The sequence below is a fragment of the Grampus griseus genome (assembly GCF_964374135.1).
Source record: "Grampus griseus genome assembly, chromosome: X".
NCBI lineage: Eukaryota > Metazoa > Chordata > Mammalia > Artiodactyla > Delphinidae > Grampus > Grampus griseus.
In genome coordinates, this window is record NC_138999.1 from 92,226,335 (window position 1) to 92,249,284 (window position 22,950).

The 22,950-nt window shown below is 39.9% G+C and overlaps 1 protein-coding gene across 1 annotated transcript in view; it reads right to left on the reverse strand.

Annotated features, from left to right (window-relative positions):
* Positions 1–1,300: 1,300 nt before the first annotated feature.
* MORC4 (MORC family CW-type zinc finger 4) overlaps positions 1,301–22,950 on the reverse strand; it is a gene marked incomplete at its 5' end in the record, with an annotated part of 57,119 nt that continues 35,469 nt past the window's right edge. The window contains 8 exons of the mRNA XM_082646876.1: positions 1,301–2,199; positions 2,526–2,809; positions 3,114–3,807; positions 14,681–14,856; positions 16,240–16,291; positions 16,688–16,756; positions 18,678–18,806; positions 22,517–22,615. Of these exons, the coding sequence (XP_082503002.1) occupies positions 2,046–2,199; positions 2,526–2,809; positions 3,114–3,807; positions 14,681–14,856; positions 16,240–16,291; positions 16,688–16,756; positions 18,678–18,806; positions 22,517–22,615 (1,657 nt within the window). The 3' untranslated portion in view covers positions 1,301–2,045. The remainder of the gene's footprint in view (positions 2,200–2,525; positions 2,810–3,113; positions 3,808–14,680; positions 14,857–16,239; positions 16,292–16,687; positions 16,757–18,677; positions 18,807–22,516; positions 22,616–22,950) is intronic.

Consider the following 22,950-nt stretch of genomic DNA (forward strand, 5'->3'; position numbering starts at 1 on the left):
CAGCTAACTCTCGCTGGAAGGAGCACTTTGGGGTTGAGGCCACAGACTAGGAAATGGGCTGAGAGTAAGCACAAGTAGAGTTGAGTTAAACTGTTTCCCCTTTGCTCATTTTGAAGCCCAACTGCCTGACCTCCTTCCTACTCTGCTCCACCACTGACCCAGCACCCGCCCCGCCCACATCATCTCTCTCAGGCTGAATCTCCAATGCTCTGAATTTCCCCCGGAACCACCCTCCCCTCCACGTTGTCCCTATCTGTGCAAAGTCCCACCGTTTCATAGCTCTCATCTGGAGAACAAGTATCCCAGAGAGAATGGCTGAATGTGCTACCCGCCTTCTCTCAGTAAACTTACATTTAGACAACCAGGGCCTTCCATATCATGGTCTGTCTGACGTGAGAGTTCATCACATGGCAGGCAAGAGCCAGCAGAGAGGTGAGGGAAGGGGGCGGGGCTATCTCTCAGCACTCATTCTACTGGTGAAGCGTGGCTCTAGCCTCCCCGTTACCCCCTTGCAGTCCCACTGGAATATCTACGATGGGCCTCCTTTTTAAAAAGTTCAAGTAAGTTTGGGAGAGTCTTCTGAAGTAACTCTGCAGAGGAGAAATAAAACGACCACCCAAAACATCCCTCCGGACTAGCTAATCCTTTTGCGACTGCTTGATCCCACCTCCTCCCTTTTCTCCATTACTTCCTATTTTTCAGTGCTGGTATATTTTTATGTGTTCATTGGTCAAAGCCTTTTGAAGAGTACCTTGAACTCTCCGGAGAGTATGCACTATATAAATACTATAAAGAAATGAATAAATAAAATGTCTACTTTTAAAAGAGTGTAAGTTTTACTATTTCTGATAATGTAAGATCTACCCCTCATCAGCACTAGCCTGAAGAGTAGGTAGGAGGTGCATTCTGAGGGATATCAAATAGATCTCGCTGCTCTAAAATACCTCCCCCACCACTACCTTAAATCCCATAGTTGTGCTGATACACATTTAAAAATGTTGAGCCTTGAAGATTTCTTTTTCAAGAATTCCTCATTAAAATGCAAATACCACAGAGGCAGGTGGGTAGGTGGGTCATGATTTAACCTTAGTTCCCTTTACATTAACCCATCACTCCTACCAGACACATTTTTTACATTCCAGCTTTTTCCATGCTTTCTTTCATGTTATTCTTCCAGAGGTAATGCTAAATACAACATAAATTATAAATATAAAAATTACCTTATATTTTCACACAGTCTTTCATTTGATATCTAAATCCAAGCCTACTCATTTTTTTAAAAAAACGATTTATTTTTCCAATGTAAGAAGAATAACAGGTTTATTATAGAAAATTTGGAAAGGCAGGAAGATAGGAAGAAGAAAAAAAATATCAACCATAGTCCTACCATGTAAAGAACAACCGTTGTTAACTGTGCTGTTATGCCCATTCTTTAAACAAACCTTAGTTTAGCTCCCATTTCTGATGTGATGCCTTCCTTGACCTTCCTCCCCCAGAACTTCTCTATCATGTTTGTACCACTCACTGTACAAGTCAGTTAACCTGGTGTATGTCTTGTGTTTCCAGCTAGATTGTTAGATCCTTGAAGGCTGAAACCATGAGTTATACTTCTTCACTTGAACCCAAACACCTGGTACATTGGACCCAATATCTGCTGACTGATTTAACCTAAATGAATACAAATCATTTCAGAAAGGATATGAAATTGGCCAAGTATCTGAGTCATGAAAGTTAAAGCTTTCCAGTCACCTGGTTTGGTGACTACTGCTTTTCCATTCCTGGAACTCTTGAAAGCCTATTTAACTAGCCTCTTTCTCCACACCAAGACTGAATAAGAAGCAGACTGATTAAGAGCCAGGATTTACTCAAAGATTCTCCACGTAAGGCATAAGGGTGAGAGAGAGAGAGAGTGAGAGAGAGAAAGAGAGAGAGAGAGAGAGAGAGAGAGAGAGAGAGAGAGAGAGAGAGAGAGAGAGAGAGAGAGAGGTGTTGAGAGGGAGGGAGGAAAGAATAGGGTAGAAAAGGGGATATAGAGTATCTGGTGCTCAATCCAGTATGTGATTTGCCTCCAGCACCGTATACAGGATCCCATCCACTTGTTCTGAGTCAAACCCGATCTCACGAAGCTCCAAGTGAGGGAGGACAGAGGTAAGGAGATAGCTGACGTGGATACGCAGCCGCGTAAGCTTTGCCAAAGCCCTGTATGATGGAGTGAGGGACAGGAGAAGAGATGACATGAAGTCGTTAGCCAACAGAACAAAATGAAGCTCCTTCAAAACAGGCCTACATTTCTCAACAATTACGTTTCCATTAGCTAGAAAGAAAGAAGAAAGCACAATGCCACCAAGCACTGGGAGGTTGGCTGCAGCTCTCTAAGAAGCGATTGCTCAATCCTTGGTGGCCTAGGAATTAATTAAGGCTTCTTCCCTTATCTATGACCAGTAATGGGGCGGGGGGGGGGAGGGGTCCTAAGGGAGGCTTCCCATTAGCACTCACAAGCTGATTACTAAACCCTAGTAATTAACCTTTCTAGGTCATCTCCCTCTGGGGTCCGGTAGGAGACCTGAGCCTTCTGCAGAACTTCCAGGTGTGTCTCTGTCTCCTTCAGTTTCTCTTTTAGTTCCTGCTTTTCCTCTTTGGTTCTTTCCAGCTCAGCTTTCAGAATCTGGAACTCAGCTTGGCGATAGCCCATGTGTTTCTTGCTCCAGTACAAGCCTTCTGTCTCCTGGGTACTATAGGTCACCAATTCATGTTGGACTTTCTTGAATTCAGAATGCCAGTGATTCCTCTCCTGTTCCAGCTCCTCCACCTGCAGTCCAAGAAACAGAAATTCAATGACCCCACATACTAGTGAAAGCTAAAGAGAGTGCCCCAAATTTTCCTGAATATATTCACCCTGTGATTTCTCTAAACATATTCTACTATGGACCTTTTCAAACCCCAAATATAGAAGGGAAGCCCATTAGGGTTCACTCAATCTGAGATATACCACAGGATCATTCAATGGCTTATTCTGTTTAAAGGCCACAGAACGTGAGATCATTGGAGTTCCATCTCTCTGGTTCCTTGGTTACAATGGCCTCTCATTCCTAGTGGTAAGGTGTTACTCTAACCTTTTGCTGGAACATATTCCTTTCTGCCAAAACACGTTCCAACTTTTCTGTGGTTCTCTTCAGTTCCTCTAGCTCTCTTTGGTTCTTCATCTTTGGTGTATGACGACCTCCGCTCTCCTCAGAGCCTCTTCCTTTCTCCACAACAGCTGCAGCAGGAGTTGCAGCAGAGGCCACAGAAGAGTAAGGCACCGGGTTCCAGGATTCAACTGCTTTCCTCCTCTCAGCAAGCTCCTCTCTGTTAAAAGGGATCAGCTGAATGGGAGCTCCTGAATCTCTAACACCTTTTGCAACACCGACAACAGCTACAAAAGGTCCCTTGCTTACTTCCTCCTTGTTTAGGTGTGTGCTGCCTCTGTTAGATTCTTCTGCCACCAATCTTGGCATCTGATCTTCTAATTCTTCAGGGAGCAGGGAGCCCTGGTGCTGGTCTTGGGCCCCTGCATACAGAACTGAGACCTCCCTACTCTGACTGGTATTCTTCATTGCTTCGGGGTATTCTGGGGAAAGGTATGGTGGTGTGCTTCTCTCAGAACTCGATTTATCATGGCTGTTCTCCCCTTCTGGGTAGGCAACTGCTGCCTCTACCCTCCTGTAAGGGCCAGGCATGGAATAATCTAGAGGAGGTGTTGTCATCTCATTCTGGAGCCTTCTTCGTTTCTCCACAGGTTCCTCACCTAGGATCCATTTGTACTTACTGCAAGAAGAGAAAATTAAATTTTAAGCTGTCACAATACAAGCTAAGTATATTCTTATCCTATGGAGCCCCTCTTCAAATTTCCCATATTAAAACTGACTCTAGCTGTTATTCACAGATCATTTCAGATTAGGAATATGTCTTTACCTCCAAACCCCAAACCCTTCACTTATGCAATTTGCTGAGACAGCAATGTGTCTTAAGAGACAGAGTAAATTGAAAGGTACGAAGAGTCAGCATCTGGATATAACAGGACCAGGCTGACCTTGGTAAGATTTCTGAAAATAGGATTGAAGCTAGCCTGACTTAGAAGCTTCCGAACGGCAAGTAAAGGAAGAAAAACAAACAAAAAAAATACACATTCAAAATCCCCTAACACGAGAATGGGAAAAAAGGTCATAAAAAGCCTAGTGGAGTAAGCAGAGGAGACCGAGCCAGATCGTTAGTGTCACAAAGACCTTCCAGTATCAATGACTTATGCACATTTTTTATACTGCTATGGAACAATACACAATGCCTTTGCCAGCCAACTGGATTGTGGCTATTGCCCATTATCCACTTGTAAAAGTTAATTAAAACACAGGGCCCTAGTCAGAAACAAAGAAACTGAATCGGCCAATTCAAGTCATTCCCCACTTAGGGCAAAAGAATTCCCCTTTGTCAGGGCAAACAGGCACTCCCTCAGTTCTTCAGGAAAGCCCAGGACAGTGACCTCAAATCACCTTCTATTTGTAGCTGCTATATTATACTAACGGTTGAAGGAACTAACAAGAAAACTGATGCCAACGAAATCCATATGCAAGTTTATATCATGCAGCACCATGGGACCCCCATTTTTATCCTTATAACTCTTGTGCTCTCTCTCCAGAAAACCAAGAAATTTCAAGGTGAAAATTAACTTTCAAATTCTCAGTGAGAGGGCTTCCCAGATGGCGCAGTGGTTGAGAATCCGCCCGCCAATGCAGGGGACACGGGTTCAAGCCCTGGTCTGGGAAGATCCCACGTGCCGCAGAGCAACTAAGCCCGTGCGCCACAGCTACTGAGCCTGCGCTCTACAGCCCACGAGCCACAACTACTGAGCCCACGAGCAACAACTACTGAAGCCCGCTCGCCTAGAGCCCGTGCTCCACAACAAGAGAAGCCACCACAATGAGAAGCCCACGCACCACAATAAGAGTAGCCCCTGCTCGCCACGACTAGAGAAAGCCCGCACGCAGCAACAAAGACCCAACACAGCCAAAAATAAATAAATTAATTAATTAAAAAATTTTTTTTCCAATGAGAAAAGAGCCAGGCACATTACTGGCCACCATATCTCAAGGCTGCTTGTATTTCTCTGTAATTTCTGAGAATATCTGTTAAGACATCTCAAACCTTAGCTTCTTAGAATGCCCTGAATGTTCTTCAAAACTGGTGTTCACCCAGAAATAAAACTGGTCTGTCATCTTAATAGATCTTGTTGTGTCGGCCTTAGGGGGAAAGCAAAAGGACTTAGGGGCTATGTAAGAACGAATGTATCCATCTTTAAACATGTGTAGGGCCACTCTAGGCGGTCCATTTAGCGGTGGTAATGAGGATGATAGTAAAACAAGCAGTTTGCAGGTATAAAGGAAGGGTACATGATACTAGATAGCAACAACAAAGTTTTATGAAAGGCAATTAAAGTCAAATTATCTGCCTTCTCTTCATTTTCCCATCTCTAAGGATTCTGTCTTTAATTATCCTCTCTTCTATCCCTGCATTTTTCTTTTTATTTATTTAATTATTTAATCATTCATTCATTTGGCTGTGCTGGGTCTTCGTTGTGGCATGCGAACTCTTAGTTGTGGCATGCATGTGGGATCTAGTTCCCTGACCAGGGATTGAACCCGGGCCCCCTGCATTGGGAGCGCGGAGTCTTAACCGCTGGACCACCAGGGACGTCCCCCTACATTTCTTTTCTTTGGTAATCTCATACAATCTTTTGGCTCTAACTTCTGGAAGATAACTTCCAAGTCATTTTCCCAGCCTTGATCTCCAGTACTGAATTTCAAACTGCCTGTTACACATTTCTTTCTGGAGGTCTCACTGATATCTCACTCAGTATGTATAAAACTGACCTTTCACCTTCACCTTCAAACCTGCTCCCTCTCCCATGTTTCCTATTTGTGTTATGACACCAACAAACTCTCAGTAATTTTATATAGTTCTACCACTATCAATACCCAAGTTCAAGTTCTCATTACCTCTCTTGGACCCTTGCAATGGCCTCCTCCAGTCTCCCCTTGTCACACCTCCAGATCACCCACTGCCAAGTTAATCTTCCTAAGGCATTGCTCTGATTATGTCACCTCCCTATTTGCAATCTTTAGTTATTGTTCCCCACAACAGAAAAGCTCAGATGTCTTAGCTTGGTATTCAAGCTTTTCCCTTCCAAAACACAGGAACCATTTACTGAGCACTTACTCTGTGCCAGACAGCTCTTAATGTGTATGGTCTCACCCAATTCTCCCAATAACCCTGAGGGAGGAGGTATTTTTATCTTCATTTTAAAAAGAGGATGCTCAGGCTTAGAGAGATTAAATAACTTTCCGAAGGTCATGTAGCTAGTGAGTGGCAGAGCTGGGATATAATTGGCCCTAGCTTTATTTCTCACTACTTCCCTTCAAAAATACCAGCCAAACAGAATGCCCCACAAATTCTCGGGCTGCTTCTTTTGAAAGGAATACACTTCTCCTCCTCAACACTGCAGGTCTTAAGTCCAGTTCAAATGCCACTTCTGAATTCCTATAGCACTTTAGCACTCTCTGTATAATATATATTACTTTCTACTCTGTGTGTGTGTGTGTGTGTGTGTGTGTGTGTGTGTGTGTGTGTGTGTGTGTGTGTGTGTGTGTGTGTATTGCAGGTTTCCCACTAAAGTATAAACTCCTTAACAGAAGGTAGTTTAACTAACTTGCTACATGGAGATGAGGGAACAAAATTTTGCAAATAAAAGGCAATCAAAAAAGGAACTATTATGTTAATAAGAGACAGTGAGTGGATTTTACTTACTGGTTCTGTAAATACTCCTGGTTCTTCCCTCTAGGAATCAAATCTTATTCCAGACCTGTATTCACTGATTCAGTAGAGATTAATTTAGAGTTTACATAGCAGGAATTATTTTCCAACTACATAGTTTCTTCTTATTTTCCTTTTTCTTTCAGTCATATTCCTCCATTGGCTGTCTGCAGAGAAGTCAGCTGATATTTTGATAGGGATTGCATTGAGTACTCAATTTCGGGAGTACTGCCATCTTAACAACATTAAATCTGCTGATACACAAACATGAAATGTCTTTCCATTGGTTTAGGTCTTCTTTAATCTCGTTTAACAGTATTTTGTAGTTTTCAGTGTACAAGTCTAGCTTTAATTTCTGTTAAATTTGTTCCCAAAGATTCTATTTTTGAATCTACTATAAATAGAATTATTTTATTAATTGTTTTAATGTTTGTTGTTCCTTTCAAAGAGCCAACTTTTGGTTTCACTGATTTTCCCTATTGTTTTTCTATTCTCTATTTCATTTCCATTCTGATCTTTATTTCCTTCTTTCTCCTTGATTTGGGTTTAGCTTGTTCTCATTTTTGTAGTTTCTTAAGGCGGAAGTTTGTTACCAATTTGAGATATTTCTTCAATTTTAATATAAGCATTTACAAATATAATTTTCCCTCTGAATACCTTATTAGCTTCAATCCATAATTTTTTGTATATTTTATTTTCATTTTCATCTTAAGATGTTTTCTAATTTCCCTTGTGACTTCTTCTTTTACTCATTTGTTATTTTGGAGTGTTATTTAATTTCTACATATTTGTGAATTTCCCAAATTTCCTTCTGTTGTTGATTTTTAATTTAATTCCACTGTGGTTGGAGAACATCCTTTGTATGATGTCAATCCTTTTAAATTTGTTGAGGCTTGTTTTATGGTCTAACATATGGTCTATCCTGGAGAATATTCCATATGCACTTGAGAAGAATATGTATTATGCTGTTTGGGGGTGAAGTGTTCTGCACATATCTGTCAGGTCCAGTTGGTTTATAGCATTCTTCAACTGTTTTACTTCCTTGTTGATCTTCTACCCATTACTGAAAGTGAGATATATCTTTTTACATCTTTATTGGAGTATAATTGCTTTACAATGGTGTGTTAGTTTCTGCTGTATAACAAACTGAATCAGCTATACGTATACATATATCCCCGTATCTCCTCCCTCTTGTGTCTCCCTCCCACCCTCTCTATCCCACCCCTCTAAGGTGGTCACAAAGCACCGAGCTGATCTCCCTGTGCTATGCGGCTGCCTCCCACTAGCTATCTATTTTACATTTGGTAGTGTATATATGTCAATGCTACTCTCACTTCGTCCCAGCTTCCCCTTCCCCTTTCCCCGTGTCCTCAAGTCCATTCTCTACATCTGCATCTTTATTCCTGTCCTACCCCTCAGTTCATCAGAACCTTTTTTTTTTTTAGATTCCATACATATGTGTTAGCATATGATATTTGTCTTTCTCTTTCTGACTTACTTCACTCTGTATGACAGACTCTAGGTCCATCCACCTCACTACAAATAGCTCAATTTCATTTCTTTTTATGGCTGAGTAATATTCCATTGTATATATGTGCCGCATCTTCTTTACCCATTCATCTGTCGATGGACACTTAGGTTGCTTCCATGTCCTGGCTATTGTAAACAGTGCTGCAATGAACATTGTGGTACATGTCTCTTTTCGAATTATGGTGAAAGTGGGATATTAAAGTTTCCAACTATTATTGCTAAATTATCTGTTTCTCCCTTCAATTCTGTCTGCCTTTGCTTCATGCATTTTGGGGGTTCTGTTGTTAGGTCCATATATGGGTATAATTTTTATATCTTCCTAATGGACTTTATCAATATGAAATGTCCCTCTTTATGTCTAGTAACATTTTCTGTTTAAAGTCTATTATTCTTCCTGATACTAGTATAGCCACTCTAGCTCTCTTATGGTTGCTATTTATATGGTAGGTCTTTTTTCATCTTTTTATTTTCAACCTATTTGTATCTCTGAATTAAAGTGTATAGATACTAAATTTGTGTATGTTAAAAAAATCCAATTGGATAATCTCCATCTTTTGGTTGGATTGTTTAATCTGGTCACATTTAACGTTTTTACTGTTATGTCAGAATTGACGTCCGCTATTTAGCTTTCTGTTTTCTGTATGTGTCATGCCTTCTTTGTTTCTTTCTTCCTCTACTTTTCCTCTTTTCATGTTTTGTGGATATTTTCTAGTTTAACATTTATGAATCTAACAATACATTACTACAATTATTACTTTATGTAATGTTATGCCTTTTGAGGAAGCTAAGAGAAGAAAGTGGAGCAAGGACATATTTATAATATTTATAGAGTTTGTTAAATCAACCTTCTTTTTCCATTCTTAATTTTCTTCACTTCTTACTGTGGATCTGAGTTACCATCTGGTGTTAATTCCTTACTCTAATACAGCTTTGCTCCCACCCACTTCTTTTATGCTGTTATCGGCAAATATTTTACATCTATAGACAAGCCCAACAATAAAATTATATTCATATATAAAATTATATACAAATATATACACATTGTTTATGCAATTATTCTTTAAATCAGTTAAGAACAGAAAGAGGAAGAAATATGCCACTGTATTGTCTTTTACAATTAATTACAGTTACCACTGCCAGTACTCTGTTTTTTCATGCAAATTTGAATTACTATTTGGTGTCACTTGCTTTCAAGGTGAAGAACTCTTTTTAGTATTTCTCGTATGCAGCTTTGCTACAAACACATTCCATCAGCTTTTGTTTACATAAGAATATACTTATTTCACCTTCATTTTCTAAAAATAGTTTTACTGGATTTATGATTCCCGGTTAAGTCTTTCTTTAAGTACTATGAATATGTCATCCCACTGCCTCCTGGTTTCCATTGTTTCTGATGAGAAGCCAGATGTTAATCTTACTGGGGTTCTCTTTTACATGATGAATATTTTTCTCTTCCTGCTTTCAAGATATTCTCTTTGTCTTTGGCTTTCAATATTTTCACTGCATAGCTGTAAATACCTTTGCACTTATCCTATTTTGAGTTACTTGAGCTTCTTGGATGTGTAAATTAATGTTTTTCATCAAATTTGGAAAGTTTTCAGCCATTATTTCTTTGAATATTTTTTATACCTCTTTTCCTCCCTCTCCTCTTCTTCTTGTACTCCTAATTTGCATATGTTGGTGCACTTAATGGTGTCCTACATTTTTCTGAGGCTCTTTTCATTTTTCTTCATTCTTTTTTCTCTCTATTCTTCAGACAGCATAATCTATAATTGCTGTATCTTCAAGTTTGCTGATTCTCCTGCCAACCCTAATGTGCTGCTGAGTCCCTTTAGTGAAATGTTCACATTAGTTATTACACGTTTCACCTCAAGAATTTCCATTTGGTTCTTTCAAAAAATAAATTCTGTCCCTTTATTAATATTCTGCACTTGATGAAACATGGTCTCCTTTAGTTCTCTGAACATATTTATAATGGCTGCTTTGAAGTCTTTGTTTGCTAAATCCAACATCTGGGTCTCTTTAGGAGCAGTTTCTATTACCTGCTTTCCCCCTACCCCTATGTACAGGTCACACTTTCCTGTTTCTTTGCATGTCTCATAATTTTTTGTTGACAATTGATATTTTAGATAATAACAGTATAGCAACTCCCACTTCCCTGAGTGGTTGTCGCCACTGTTTGCTGGGTTGTTTTCTCAGTGACTTGGCTGAAGTGACTCTATGAAATTTGTTTCCCCAGTAGTATGCTGAGTATTCTGCTCAGATTTATTCTTGATTTTTATCTTTTACCTGGCAATCTAGGAGTTACCCTGAGTCAGCATAGGCCAAAGGTTATAATTAAGCCCTCTTAGCCAGTTAGATTTTTACCCTTTACCACTGGATATATGTGTGGCTTGGAGGCTGCTATCACAGTTCAAGGAATTCATGTTTCTACCCCACATTCAGCCAGGTAGTAGTAGCTTGGATTTTCCCTCTCCAATCACCTCTGACCCCTGGGTCAGAGTAGCTTACTGTTCATCCAGTGGTTGATTAGAGGTTGTGCTTAAGTCCCTACTACCAGTGAGGCTCCTGCTCTCTGTTGTTTGATCTGTGTGAGGCTTGGGGACTGCATTCAAGTCCACCTTGTGTCCTGAATGAGTGCGGTCTTGTGCTTATGCACAGCCTTCCTAACCGCCAGGGTTGACTATGATCCTAGGAGTGCTCTTCTTGGCTATCTTTTTGCTTGGTTCTCTCTGTTACCGAACTTATGATTATGCAGCCATTTTGCTTGTTGTAACTTGCATCAAGGAGCTACGAGTGCCCTTTTAATTGTTCGCCACTAAGATTTCCATTGTTTGTGACAATGCCCTTAGGAATGGAATTCTTCATGATCTGTTCCACACAAAGTCAGTTCTCCCTAAGCAGAACCTCTGTGCCACTGTGCAAGAGCTGATGGCAGGGACAGTGAGTGGTCCACTCTCTAAGAGGGAAACCTTTTCTTTACAAATGGGTGCTGGGATGGTTTTTGGCTTGCTCCTTCTGGCATGAAACTCTGCCCTATAAGTAAGCTAGGGCTGGAGCAATAGGAGTCCAGGATTGTCAGCATGCTGTCCCTAGGTGAGTGCTTCCACGCTTTGAATGGGGGCTGGGTGGGGGAAGAGAGACCCAGTCCTCTTGATTCTGCTTGGAATAGAGCTCCCGCAAGACAGACCTGGGGGATATGAGAAATGTCAGAGGCCTAACCCCCCAGGTGAAACCATAGCTCTAGACTAGGAGCTAGGAAGAGAGGGAGCCCCCAACTTCTTGACCACACCTACCTGGATTAGAGCTTCTTGAGTAGTTACATAGCTTGGAGGGGGATGAGAGCAGGCGAATGCCAAAGACTCTTGCTGTTCTTTCTGAGATTTAATAGATTTTCTTGAATGAATGTTTCTGTACTTGCTGTATGCCCCTAGGACAATTTCTAGGAACTAGGAATGATTGCTTTGTTTTGTTTAATATTTTTTTCCAGTTAAATGGGTACTTGTTGGTGAAAGAGTTCATCACACTACTCATTTTGCCATTCTGGAAGTCTTTCTCAAAGATCATATTTTAAAATGTTAATACTGGCTCTTGAATCAATCTTATTCATTTGCAAAACTGTTTTTCTATTTCTACCTGATGTTTGTTGTTTCAAATATTCCTTTAACTATATTACAATGTCTCCCTCCTCTCCTTCCACCATTACAATGTAATTTGGATTTTTTGGGGTTATCATCTTTTTAAAACATGAAATAATTAGCCTTTGACATATAGCTTACTCAAAAGTTCTCTAAATATCTAAATAAATTACAGCCACTAATTCTCACCTTTGTCTGTATGCTTATGGCTACTTTAGACCTTAGTTTATACCACTCATATGAAACCTAGCATGTACCAGGGATGCTTACATATATAACTCTGAGTACCATAAGCTCCTTCATCTTTGATTCCATCACTGCCTTAGAGCACTGCTTTCATATAGTAAGCACTCAAATGTATGTAGAATGAATGAACAGAAAGGGGACTATTTCCTTTAACAGATATAAGCTGTCTTCCCCTCAAAGGTTATGCTTGCTTACATACTAGCTAAACTTACTCTTTATTGCAGGTCTTCCCCTCCCCTTGCTAGATTCGTGAGACTCACAGAGCTGTTTCCAATGACACCTCTGGAACACCTTCTAGGTCTTATAACCTACTCCACTAGAAATTTTTAAAACATGCTTGGATGGTGTAGGCTTTATTTTATCTAGAGTTAAAGAGCTGTACTACATGACCCAAGGACCCTTATCAGCTTCAGGTTTTGATAACGAAGGAGACTTTTGCAACCCTGGACTAAACTTATTATTCCCTTAACATGGTTTTAACAGAAAATCTTGTATATTTTATTAAACTCTTGGGCACCTTAATTTTCCTCTATAAAATTTGAATCCCCCTATATGTGTAGCTTGAAACGACATATCATTTACTGACCTTACATAAAATATATGACATTAGCAGCATCGATTATCACATATCTCTTGAAAGAACACTATTCTCGAATTAAAATTACACGTAAATAGTCACAGTACTTTGCCTGTCCTCCAGAGCCAAAACCCAACTCTGGATACAGCAGTTCTATAAAGACTCATATAGAAATCCTAATTAAGACTGATGAAGTATGCCACCCAATGGATGTACTGCCATACTGCACTCATAAAATACACACATACATAGGTTAGCATTTGTTTTCTCCTCCAGGTTACCAAAATTCACTAGACAGTACCAAAAGAAACACTGAAGAGAAAGGAAAAGTGGTCACAGTAGGAAAAGGACAGCCTTCAAGAGCAATGACACCCTGATACTCCAGTGGCAATTCTGATACATGACCATCTCAAGGAGATCGAGGTAGAGAGGTAACAATGTGCTTTGAAAAAACACAGCACTTTACTGTACACCCCTCCCAACCAAAAAGGGGAGTTGGAAAACTGTGGATGGAAACAGTAGAATTAGACTCAAATCCCTGAGACCGACTAGGCTATATTTCTTACTCCCCTGTTGCATAGTTCTATCTCAGAAATAGCTCCTTCAATATGACTCGATTCAACCATTAGTTACTGAGTACCTACTCTCTTCCAAGGCACTATTCTTGATGCTTTCATACAGATTCTCACTTAATTCCTTTAGAGTTCTACTAGTTTTTCTCCTAACAGTTTACTTCTTCTTGAGACTTTTTGTTCATGCTCGGGGTGACATGGGGTTCCTTCAGTATCTACACGGCTTAACTGTGGAAGAATCACTGAAGAGGGGACTTGCACACATAAAGAGATGTTTGTCTAGGTATAAGAAGCTGAAAAGACCCACCTAAGAAGAAAGAAGGAAAGGAATCAGTAACTTTGGCAGGGGCGGGGGCAGGAATCATTTTTACCCTATTATATATTCCACTGTTTTTTTCCTACAGTATGTTAGGAAAATATCCAAACGGAAAAGGGTTAATGAAAACTTCACAACCTACTATTTAACAGTCATATTATTGAGGACTATAGAAGTTTCTACTGTTAGAGAACAACTCTGTACCTTCCCTATGGCTTGGCCCTGCCCGAAGTGAGAAGCACAGTGGCGAGGAGAAAGCAAGTCATAAATAGCAGTCCTGAGTTCCAGTCTCATGGCAGCATAGGGGCAGTCATACCTTTTAGTGCTTCAAATATTCCTGATGTTTAAGAAAATTTCTGTTGTAAAGACTAACAAAATAATATTGATAAGGTGCTAGAAGATGAACAAGTAAATCCTAAGACTAAACTTATACTAAAAATTTACCCTAGGAAACAATGAACTAGAAGGCTTACCTAATGGCACAAACTTCTGATACTTATTTTTATATGTGGCCAACATGTGCTAGGCCTACGGGGCTGCACAGGATTTCAATATTCCTAAACTTAAGGAAAGAAATAATGCTTATCTATGTAATGTTACCTTACATTTGTATAGTACATTATGCTTTTCAAAGGGTTTTCATGTCCATTATTTCACTTACACAATTCCCAACATAATGTGAATACATAATCCATAAAAGAGCATTTGTCAGATGATGATCACCTCCAAAAAGTAAAAAAAAAAAAAAGATCGACAAACTTGACATGACAGTTATAATGCTGAAAAATGGGGGATACATGCAACATGCAATTCTATCAACCCAAAATGGTGTTTCTCCTTCTGAATTCCATGCCAGGCCTTAGGAAAAACATAAACATTATAACCATACCAATTTATTTTATAGGAAAAAAAACGCTGAGGCTTATTACTGAAGAGAGTCTGTTTTTTTACCCACCTGGAAAACTGAAAAACACTGGAATCCAGAGGCTTAAGTTGAAGAGAAGGTGTTCTGCTTTCTTCTCCAACAGATGAAAGCCGGCTAGGGCTATCAATTCCCTCATATTCAATCGTCTTATTATTCAAGTCGTCCATATCTTGAATAGAAGGGATCTTGAGTGGATTAGTGAATACCTAGCAAAGAAAGAAAGAACTCATAAAAAATCCCAATTTCAAACTAAATACCAAAGGATGAGTCAATCCTTCTGATGCTAGGAAAGAACACTTGGCCAAATAAAAACAAACTGTTTCCTACACAAAACAAACAGCGCGCAGTAATGTACACTAGAACACTGACCCCAGGCACGTTCAGTTATAACCTTATCAACTGGACACCAACAGACCTCCCCAACTCACTTATTGGCTCCTAGAGTCATCCCATCCGCAACACAAACCCAGGCCCCCTAGTCACTGTCTAATTCTCTCTTGTGACCCAGTTTAAGGCTGGGTTTTCACTCCTCTGAGCTCTCTGATGAGGGAAGGGATGAAGGGAATAAGCACTGCAGCAAGGGTCTGTGCTGGTCTTGGAGAAATGCATGCGAGAGACTAATATATATTCGTATTGCACACACACAGAGACATGCATCTGGGATCTTGTGGGAGAGCCAGCTTATGAAGATAGTATGAATGATGAAGGTGAAGGAGTATAAAGGGGAGGTAAACTGAATGAGGACAGGGCGGTCCCAGGAAATCTCCCAATCTCTAGATCAGACTATTAAGCCAAGACATGAGGGTATGCAACCTGTTTATTAATACACCTGGGTCTTGGAAGGCTATCAGAGGAAGAATTAGTATTTAATTGCCTCTATCCTCACCAGTCTGACCTACCCTGACTGAGTGGGTGGAAGGTGAATCTAACATGCTACTAGCAGGTATCTCTGGGAAAGAGGGTCAAGAGGAAAATCATGCAGAAAGGCAAGGTTGGGTGGGGAAGATATATGGGTGCTATGGTGGCTGTCAGGAAAGGAGTGTCCCTGAAAGGACGGCCAACCTTATTGCACCCTTCAGCGTCCGGAGCTGGGCAACCATGTCCGAGAGACAGTGCTCCTGAAAATTCAAAACAGCAGAGTCTTTATAAAGCCAGCCAGCCTGAAAGCAGGGATGGGGAGGGGCACAAAGAACCACCCCTTCTTCCCAAGAGGAAGGAGAAAGGAATCACCCCTGAATCCTGGAAGAAAGGAGACTGAGGAAAACCAGACACTCAACAGGAGCAGCCTGTATGAGGATGGAACATAACCCTGAATATTCTGTGACACCGAATGTGATATTCACACTGTCCAGAATCAGTACTGAATCCAAATCTGGACAATAAATGATTTGGCTTTTCTATTTTTGGTGATCTGAACATCAGTAACAGCAGATCAAAGCAAAATCAAAAGATCCAGTGAAAAAAAAGACCACCAGAACAACTGGTTTGTTATTGCTATGCAGCTTTCAAGAGTGCTGCTTCCTTCAACCTATGTCCTCTGTTGGGGAAAATTTTGTGTAAGAAAAGCAAGAGGGTGGACTGTCTCTCACCTGGTGGCTCTCACTTTCCACTGGTACCTTCTTCTTCTCAACAGTTTGATCTCTAGGAGAAGATAAAAGGGATATTTAGTTCACTCATGAAATTTCTCAGTCTGAAATGGATTACCAATTATAGACTTAGGTTATAATGTTCCTTCTAAACTAGAAATAGTGTGAGCCTTGTTGAGTAACTAAGTGTTCCTTCCTGAACTCTGCTACTGAAGAGGGATTTCAAATGCCCTATCAAAAGGTGGGGGGAAGAGGGAGAGAGGGTAAAGTCAATCACTAGTTGAGACATTCAGGAGATGACTAGAAAGAATAAAGAACTGGAAGACCAGAGAGGTGAATAGGGAAATCATTTAAAAAAAATCATCTCTCTTCTCAAAATTCCCCTGTCCTATTAGGAAGGGTCAGGCTCCTCTACCGTACGATATAGAGCACCACCTCGGGTATACTCAACTGTTTCTTAGCTTTGCTCAAGTACAGGTCTTCATCAATGAGTTCTTGTTCCTCTGGAACAGAGCACCTCCTGCAGTACAGAGAAGAAATCATCTTTCAGAAACAAAATGTGCCCTTCACTGTTACCCTTAACTTTCCTCACGACTATGACAAGGCAGGTTAACCCCCCTCTAACATTACAGAGTTCAGATTCCACCCACATTACAAAACCTGTGTGCAGGATAACATGTAGCAATTCTCTTTTCAAGGCATATCATATTATTATTTTTGGTGTATATATCACCATTCTCCCAAGACACTCAAAGTACTAAAGCATAATCTCTAGTTCTACACAGTGAAGTTCAAGCACAAGAGAGACTTGCTTGAGGTTCCATACAAAGAGAATATTGCTGAGACTAGAACCGAGGTCTTTTGCCTCGTGTACTAAGAAAGTAATTCCCAAGGTGCCATCTAGAAGCAGGAGCATCCCTAGACTATGTGATGATACCTGAAGAGGAAAATCAGAGGCTATGATAGAGAGCAGCAAGAAGAGACTAGGAGCTGACATTGTAAAAGGGACAGAACAGAGACCAGCAAAGAGACGAAAAAGAGAATTCTATAAATGAAAAGACTAGATGTAAAGCACGAGGAAGAGAATTTTAGGAGTAAAAGCTGAAAGGAGTACTAGAAAATGTACTCAATGGACAAAAGCAATCCTAGAAATAAACAAAAATTAATAATAATTGGAAACCCTATGTTATACCCATTTTATTAGGGCACAAAGTGTCCTGGAAGGCTATGTCTCCTGGACTAAGTATAGACTGATAGCATATACAGGATTCAAAAATGAGACTTCTAAGCACTCAGGCCTACTTTCTTTTTTTTTTTGCGGTACGCGGGCCTCTCACTGTTGTGGCCTCTCCCGTTGCGGAGCACAGGCTCCGGACGCGCAGGCCCAGCGGCCATGGCTCACGGGCCCAGCCGCTCCGCGGCATGTGGGATCTTCCCGGACCGGGGCACGAACCTGTGTCCCCTGCATCGGCAGGCGGACTCTCAACCACTGCGCCACCAGGGAAGCCCTCAGTCCTACATTTTAATCACACAACCCTAAGAGGTACTTAGGCACATCTGGAGACTACGGGGAAATGCTTGCTCATTACAGACCTGGACTTTGTTTATTTAATTTCCTCCATTTAAAAAATTTTTTTCTAAAAAGCATACTCTGGTTTAGTACCTTTTTTCTATCAGCATTTATTCTGCAGAAAAAAGTTAAGAAAGTCACAGCTGAACTGAAGCAAACTGAGTTATTATCAACCTATGTGACTAAGTCATATAAAAAATATTTGTTAAATTGAAATGAATACCCATGGATATGACAGGCACTATCTAGATGTTAGCTGCTTCAAGAAACACATGGTATATTAGAAAGACAAACATGTAAACAACCTGCATTGAATGTACAATAGGTACTACAACAGATGCAAGTATAGGAAGCATATGAAGAAAACTGTCAACTCAACCTGAAATGTAAATCCCTTGTTCTCAAATAATTTATAATCTCTTGAAGGGCCCAAGTATATATATATGAAAAACATCCAAAAAATTCAAACAGTACGTGAACAAATGTGAAGAATTAAATACCACAGGAAGCCAGAGTAAAATAACTGTAAACTACTGTCAACTGGAGAAGTATCACACAAAATACTTAAGCTTACCAGACGGATATGATTTAGATAGGCAGATGGAATACAGAAAGTCACTGTAAGCAAGTGGAATGACAGTATCAAGTCATGGAGATGGGAATACGTATGGCATGTGTGGGGAAGAGTGAAGCCACAGGCCTGCTAAAGCAGAAGGTTTGTGTTAAGATACAATGAATAGGTAGAGTGGGACCAGTTAGCATAGGGGCTTGAATGCCAGGGTGAAGAGTGTGGACTTGAGATGAAAAGTGTTTTAGGATACAGAGACAAATCAGGAGTTCTCTCTGACATAATACTGAGTCTTAACCTTACCTGTACTTTGGATGGGAATTATAGTAACAAAACCATCTTGCAGGTAATGTAGATGGATCAACCTTGCCAGGAAGCTTCCTCCATTTAAGACACTCATCACACTGTACCCATGTCTGGTCAGGAATCTTCCTGAATGAAGGAAAACAGAAGTATGACTGTGTATATCCTAGCTCTGTACTCTGTCTTACATGAGAAAAGCATAACCTAAAAATGAAAGAGCATGATTTTATATATGAAATGTGTTAGAAATGTTATCGTCCAGGTGTCTAAAATGTATATATCTTAAACTTCACAGATAAAATAATGATAGGACTAGACCAGATATGGATATGAAAAATAGTAGCAAGTTTTAACATGGTGAGCTACCATATTACAGAGGTCCATAGTACTTACCTTGGAATCTTATCCTTAAGCAAACAAAAGGATAACTTTAAAATTTATTAATCAGCAAAAAGTTTTATATATATTACAATATTACTAAAAAATAAGACCGATAGAATCATTTTATTTGCTTCTATCCAATCCCGTGATAGATTTGAAATGCATTTGTGAGAGTCATTGAAGCACCGTCATTAAAATGACTCCCCCTTTTCCCTGCAGGCTCCCTAGTCCTCCCTTTTTTATTTTCCTTTCAAGAAGTCTTTGTTCATACTTAAATCAAAATCAATATTAGGTTGATATTCCCAAAGTTAACCTTAAAAAGTAACATAAATTTGGGTTTCCCTGGTGGCGCAGTGGTTGAGAGTCCGCCTACTGATGCAGGGGACACGGGTTCGTGCCCCGGTCCGGGAGGATCCCACATGCCGCGGAGCGGCTGGGCCCGTGAGCCATGGCCGCTGAGCCTGCGCGTCCGGAGCCTGTGCTCCGCAACGGAAGAGGCCACAACAGTGAGAGGCCCATGTACGGCAAAAAAAAAAAAAAAAAAATTAACATAAATTTGATTAAATTTCGTAACTAGAAATGGTGGCTCCAGTTCAACAACTGGGTTAAGTTATGAAGAGAAAATTCTTCCAGAGTTCTACTCTTAAAACACATGCCCATTCCCATCTCCTCTAGGAAGTGTAACCCAGTCACCTACACCTTAGAGTAAATTTGTTTCTCTGTAAGAGGAGATGATCATTATATAATAGAAGTAGTCAGCATCTAATATGTGAAAGGCAGACCAGGGTGGGAAAGGGGAAGGCTGGAGAAAAGACAGAAAGAGGGTAGAGGGACACCTAGGGCCAATTTGAAAAACATGTAATTTAGACTAAAAGATTTTGTGTATGTTACATTTACACTGCTCTTTAGTATACTAGACATTTCAATAGAGTGGTATGATTCTTTTATGCCTTAGTTCAATATTTTTCTTATCTATTTTAAATGGTGCTTTTTTTCTAGTTATAAAAGCAATATAAGCTCATATAGAAAATACAGAAAGATATAAAAAAGAAGTAAAAGGTGCCCATAAGTCTACTACTCAAATACAATGCCCTCTTCTTGTTCAAAACTGTTTTTAACAAAGAGAATTCATACATATTCTTGGATATATAGCTTCCTATCTCCTAGCTACAGGCTGCTCTAGCCTTGCAACCTCTAAACTCTAAGCTCAGGCCTGACCTCTGGTGTCTAAATATTTCTGTACAGTCACCGTTTTATTTAGAGCCAGAGAAAGGAGTTTCAGCCGTAGTGGAAGGGGAGAGGAAAGGTCACAGTAGCTTTGGTTTTACGTGCACACACACAGAAGAGTCTCGTGCAGAAGCGTGCCAATATTACTCCCTTGGGGACAAGCATTAGAGACGGTAAATCCCTCCCTCAGGTTACATGCAGACCATGGTAGATCCTCCCATCCAGGCAGATAGGAGAGACTTTTAGCTTGTGCTTGCAATAAGTAGGTAGTTGAAGGGGCTATGCCATATTCTCATTGCATCCTCCCAGAAGAGTGTCGTGGTTGAGAACCTGGGTTTGGGGGCCTGATTGCCTATATTTGAACATAAGTGGATCTACCACTTTTTACTTATCCAATCTTGAACAAGTTACTTAAGCTCTCAGTGTATCAGTGTCTACATTTGTAAAGAAGTAATAATATCATCTGTCTATCTCATAGGGTTGTTGTGATGATTAAATAAATACATGTAAAGAACTTACACCAGTGTCCGGCATGTAAGTACTCAATAGATAATCATCATTCTGCCTACAGAAAAGGTTGTATAACATACATAAACACACTCCAGCAATATATGAACATCTGTTTCACTGCATTAATCACTGCTTATTTAAAAGGCAAAAAAAGGCATCTCAATTTGCATTTCTTTGAAAACCATGGATGTTGGACAGGAGTAGAGATCTTTAGAATAAGATATAGTGATATTCATACAGCAATCATGTTGCATATAAAACAAAATTTTATATCAAACATTTGTCTGATTATTTCCTTTTTTTTTTTTTTTTTTTTTTTTTTGGTGGTACGCGGGCCTCTCACTGCTGTGGCCTCTCCCGTTGCGGAGCACAGGCTCCAGACGCGCAGGCTCAGCAGCCATGGCTCATGGGCCCAGCCGCTCCGCGGCATGTGGGATCTTCCCGGACCGGGGCACGAACCCGTGTCCCCTGCATCGGCAGGCGGACTATCAACCACTGCGCCACCAGGGAAGCCCTGATTACTTCCATTTTTAAAAAAACATGGGTGCCTACCCCAAAATGAACCTCTAATCTTTGTCTTGATGGTATAATTGACTGTATACATGTTGTTACATATCCTATCCTCTATATTATGCTCCTTTCCTGGCCTACTAAGGCATTTCATCCTGATCCACCATTCTGTGTGTAATCTCCTCTCTTAGATTCAATAAATTCTACATCTTTTTCTGACATGCTGGGTTCTCTACTTCTAGTCTCAAATTTCTTGGTACAGTTCCAACAATGTTCGCTAGTAATAAAGAGAAGGGAAATTGGCTAGTATTTCTGAACGCCGGAATGCCTACTATATGCCAGGTACTGTGCAAAAAAGGTTATGTCATCTAACTTAATATATTCAGAGAGGTGAAGTGACTTACTTAACCTAAGCTCAACCAACTATTAAGAAGCAGATCTAATAGACTTGTGGTTGCCAAGGGGGAGTGAGTAGGGGAGGGAAAGAATGGGAGTTTGGGATTACCAGAGGCAAACTACTATATATAGGATGGATAAACAACAAGGTCCTACTGTATAGTACAGGGAACTATATTCAATGTCTTGTGACAAACCATAATGGAAAAGAATATGAAAAAGAATATACATATGTATAACTCAGTCACTTTGCTGTACAGAAGAGATTAACACAACATTTAAAATCAACTATACTTCAATAAAATCTAAAAACAAAGACTAACAGACATTTATCCATGATTTAATTTCATGATTTTTGCCTAATTATTTGAAAGTAGAGAATACACTAGTGAGTTATTTAGGGTTTTAAGTAATATTCATAATATTTATAGAACTTATAACCTTAAAGCAATTGTAATACATTAGATATTATATTGATACAATAAAAGTTTCAAGTTGTTTATTAAATAAAAAAGAAGAAAAAGATCTAGATTTTCAACCCAGGAGTGGCTGATTTAAATGGTCATCATCTTCTACTATATCATGCTGCCTGCAGGATAAACTGACAGCACTAAACTCTTCATATTTATGATCCAAATCACAGAAGTGTCAAACCAGAATGAAGAGGTCTAGAGAATGATGAAATTAGTACCTGTGATTTCCTATTTTTAGTTAATTAAACTTCCTTATGTGAAAAGCACCATCTTATCCCATTCCTTCCATTTGCTCCATAGACATTACCCCTAATACTTTTATATTCTAAATTTACTACTCACGGTATTGGCCTGACTATGGCTGAGGTCTCAAAATTCTCTTGGGAGGTCTTTTCCTTCCAATAAGCATTGAGCTTCTGGGCAAGGGCATTTATTGTCAACCTGAAAGAAAAAGAAAGAAACATGTCAATGTTGAGAATCTGTTGAATAATTCTGCAATCTTTAAGATGCTCCCATTTAACAGAAACCAGCAATTTAGAATATTCAGGATAGGTCTGAACATCTACACTTTCAGAAACTAGGATGGGAATGTACTGCCTTTGTAAATTACATGTCAAAATGACAAAGTCAGTTGAAAAGGTAAGATGGTCACAAGTCCTAAAAAGTACTGTGTTCTCCAAATTTTAGAATCATGGTGAGGGGAGCTGACATTAGAGACAATGATAGAAGACTAAATTGCAGATAAGTTGTTGGGGAGTTATTCAATTGTCAGATGA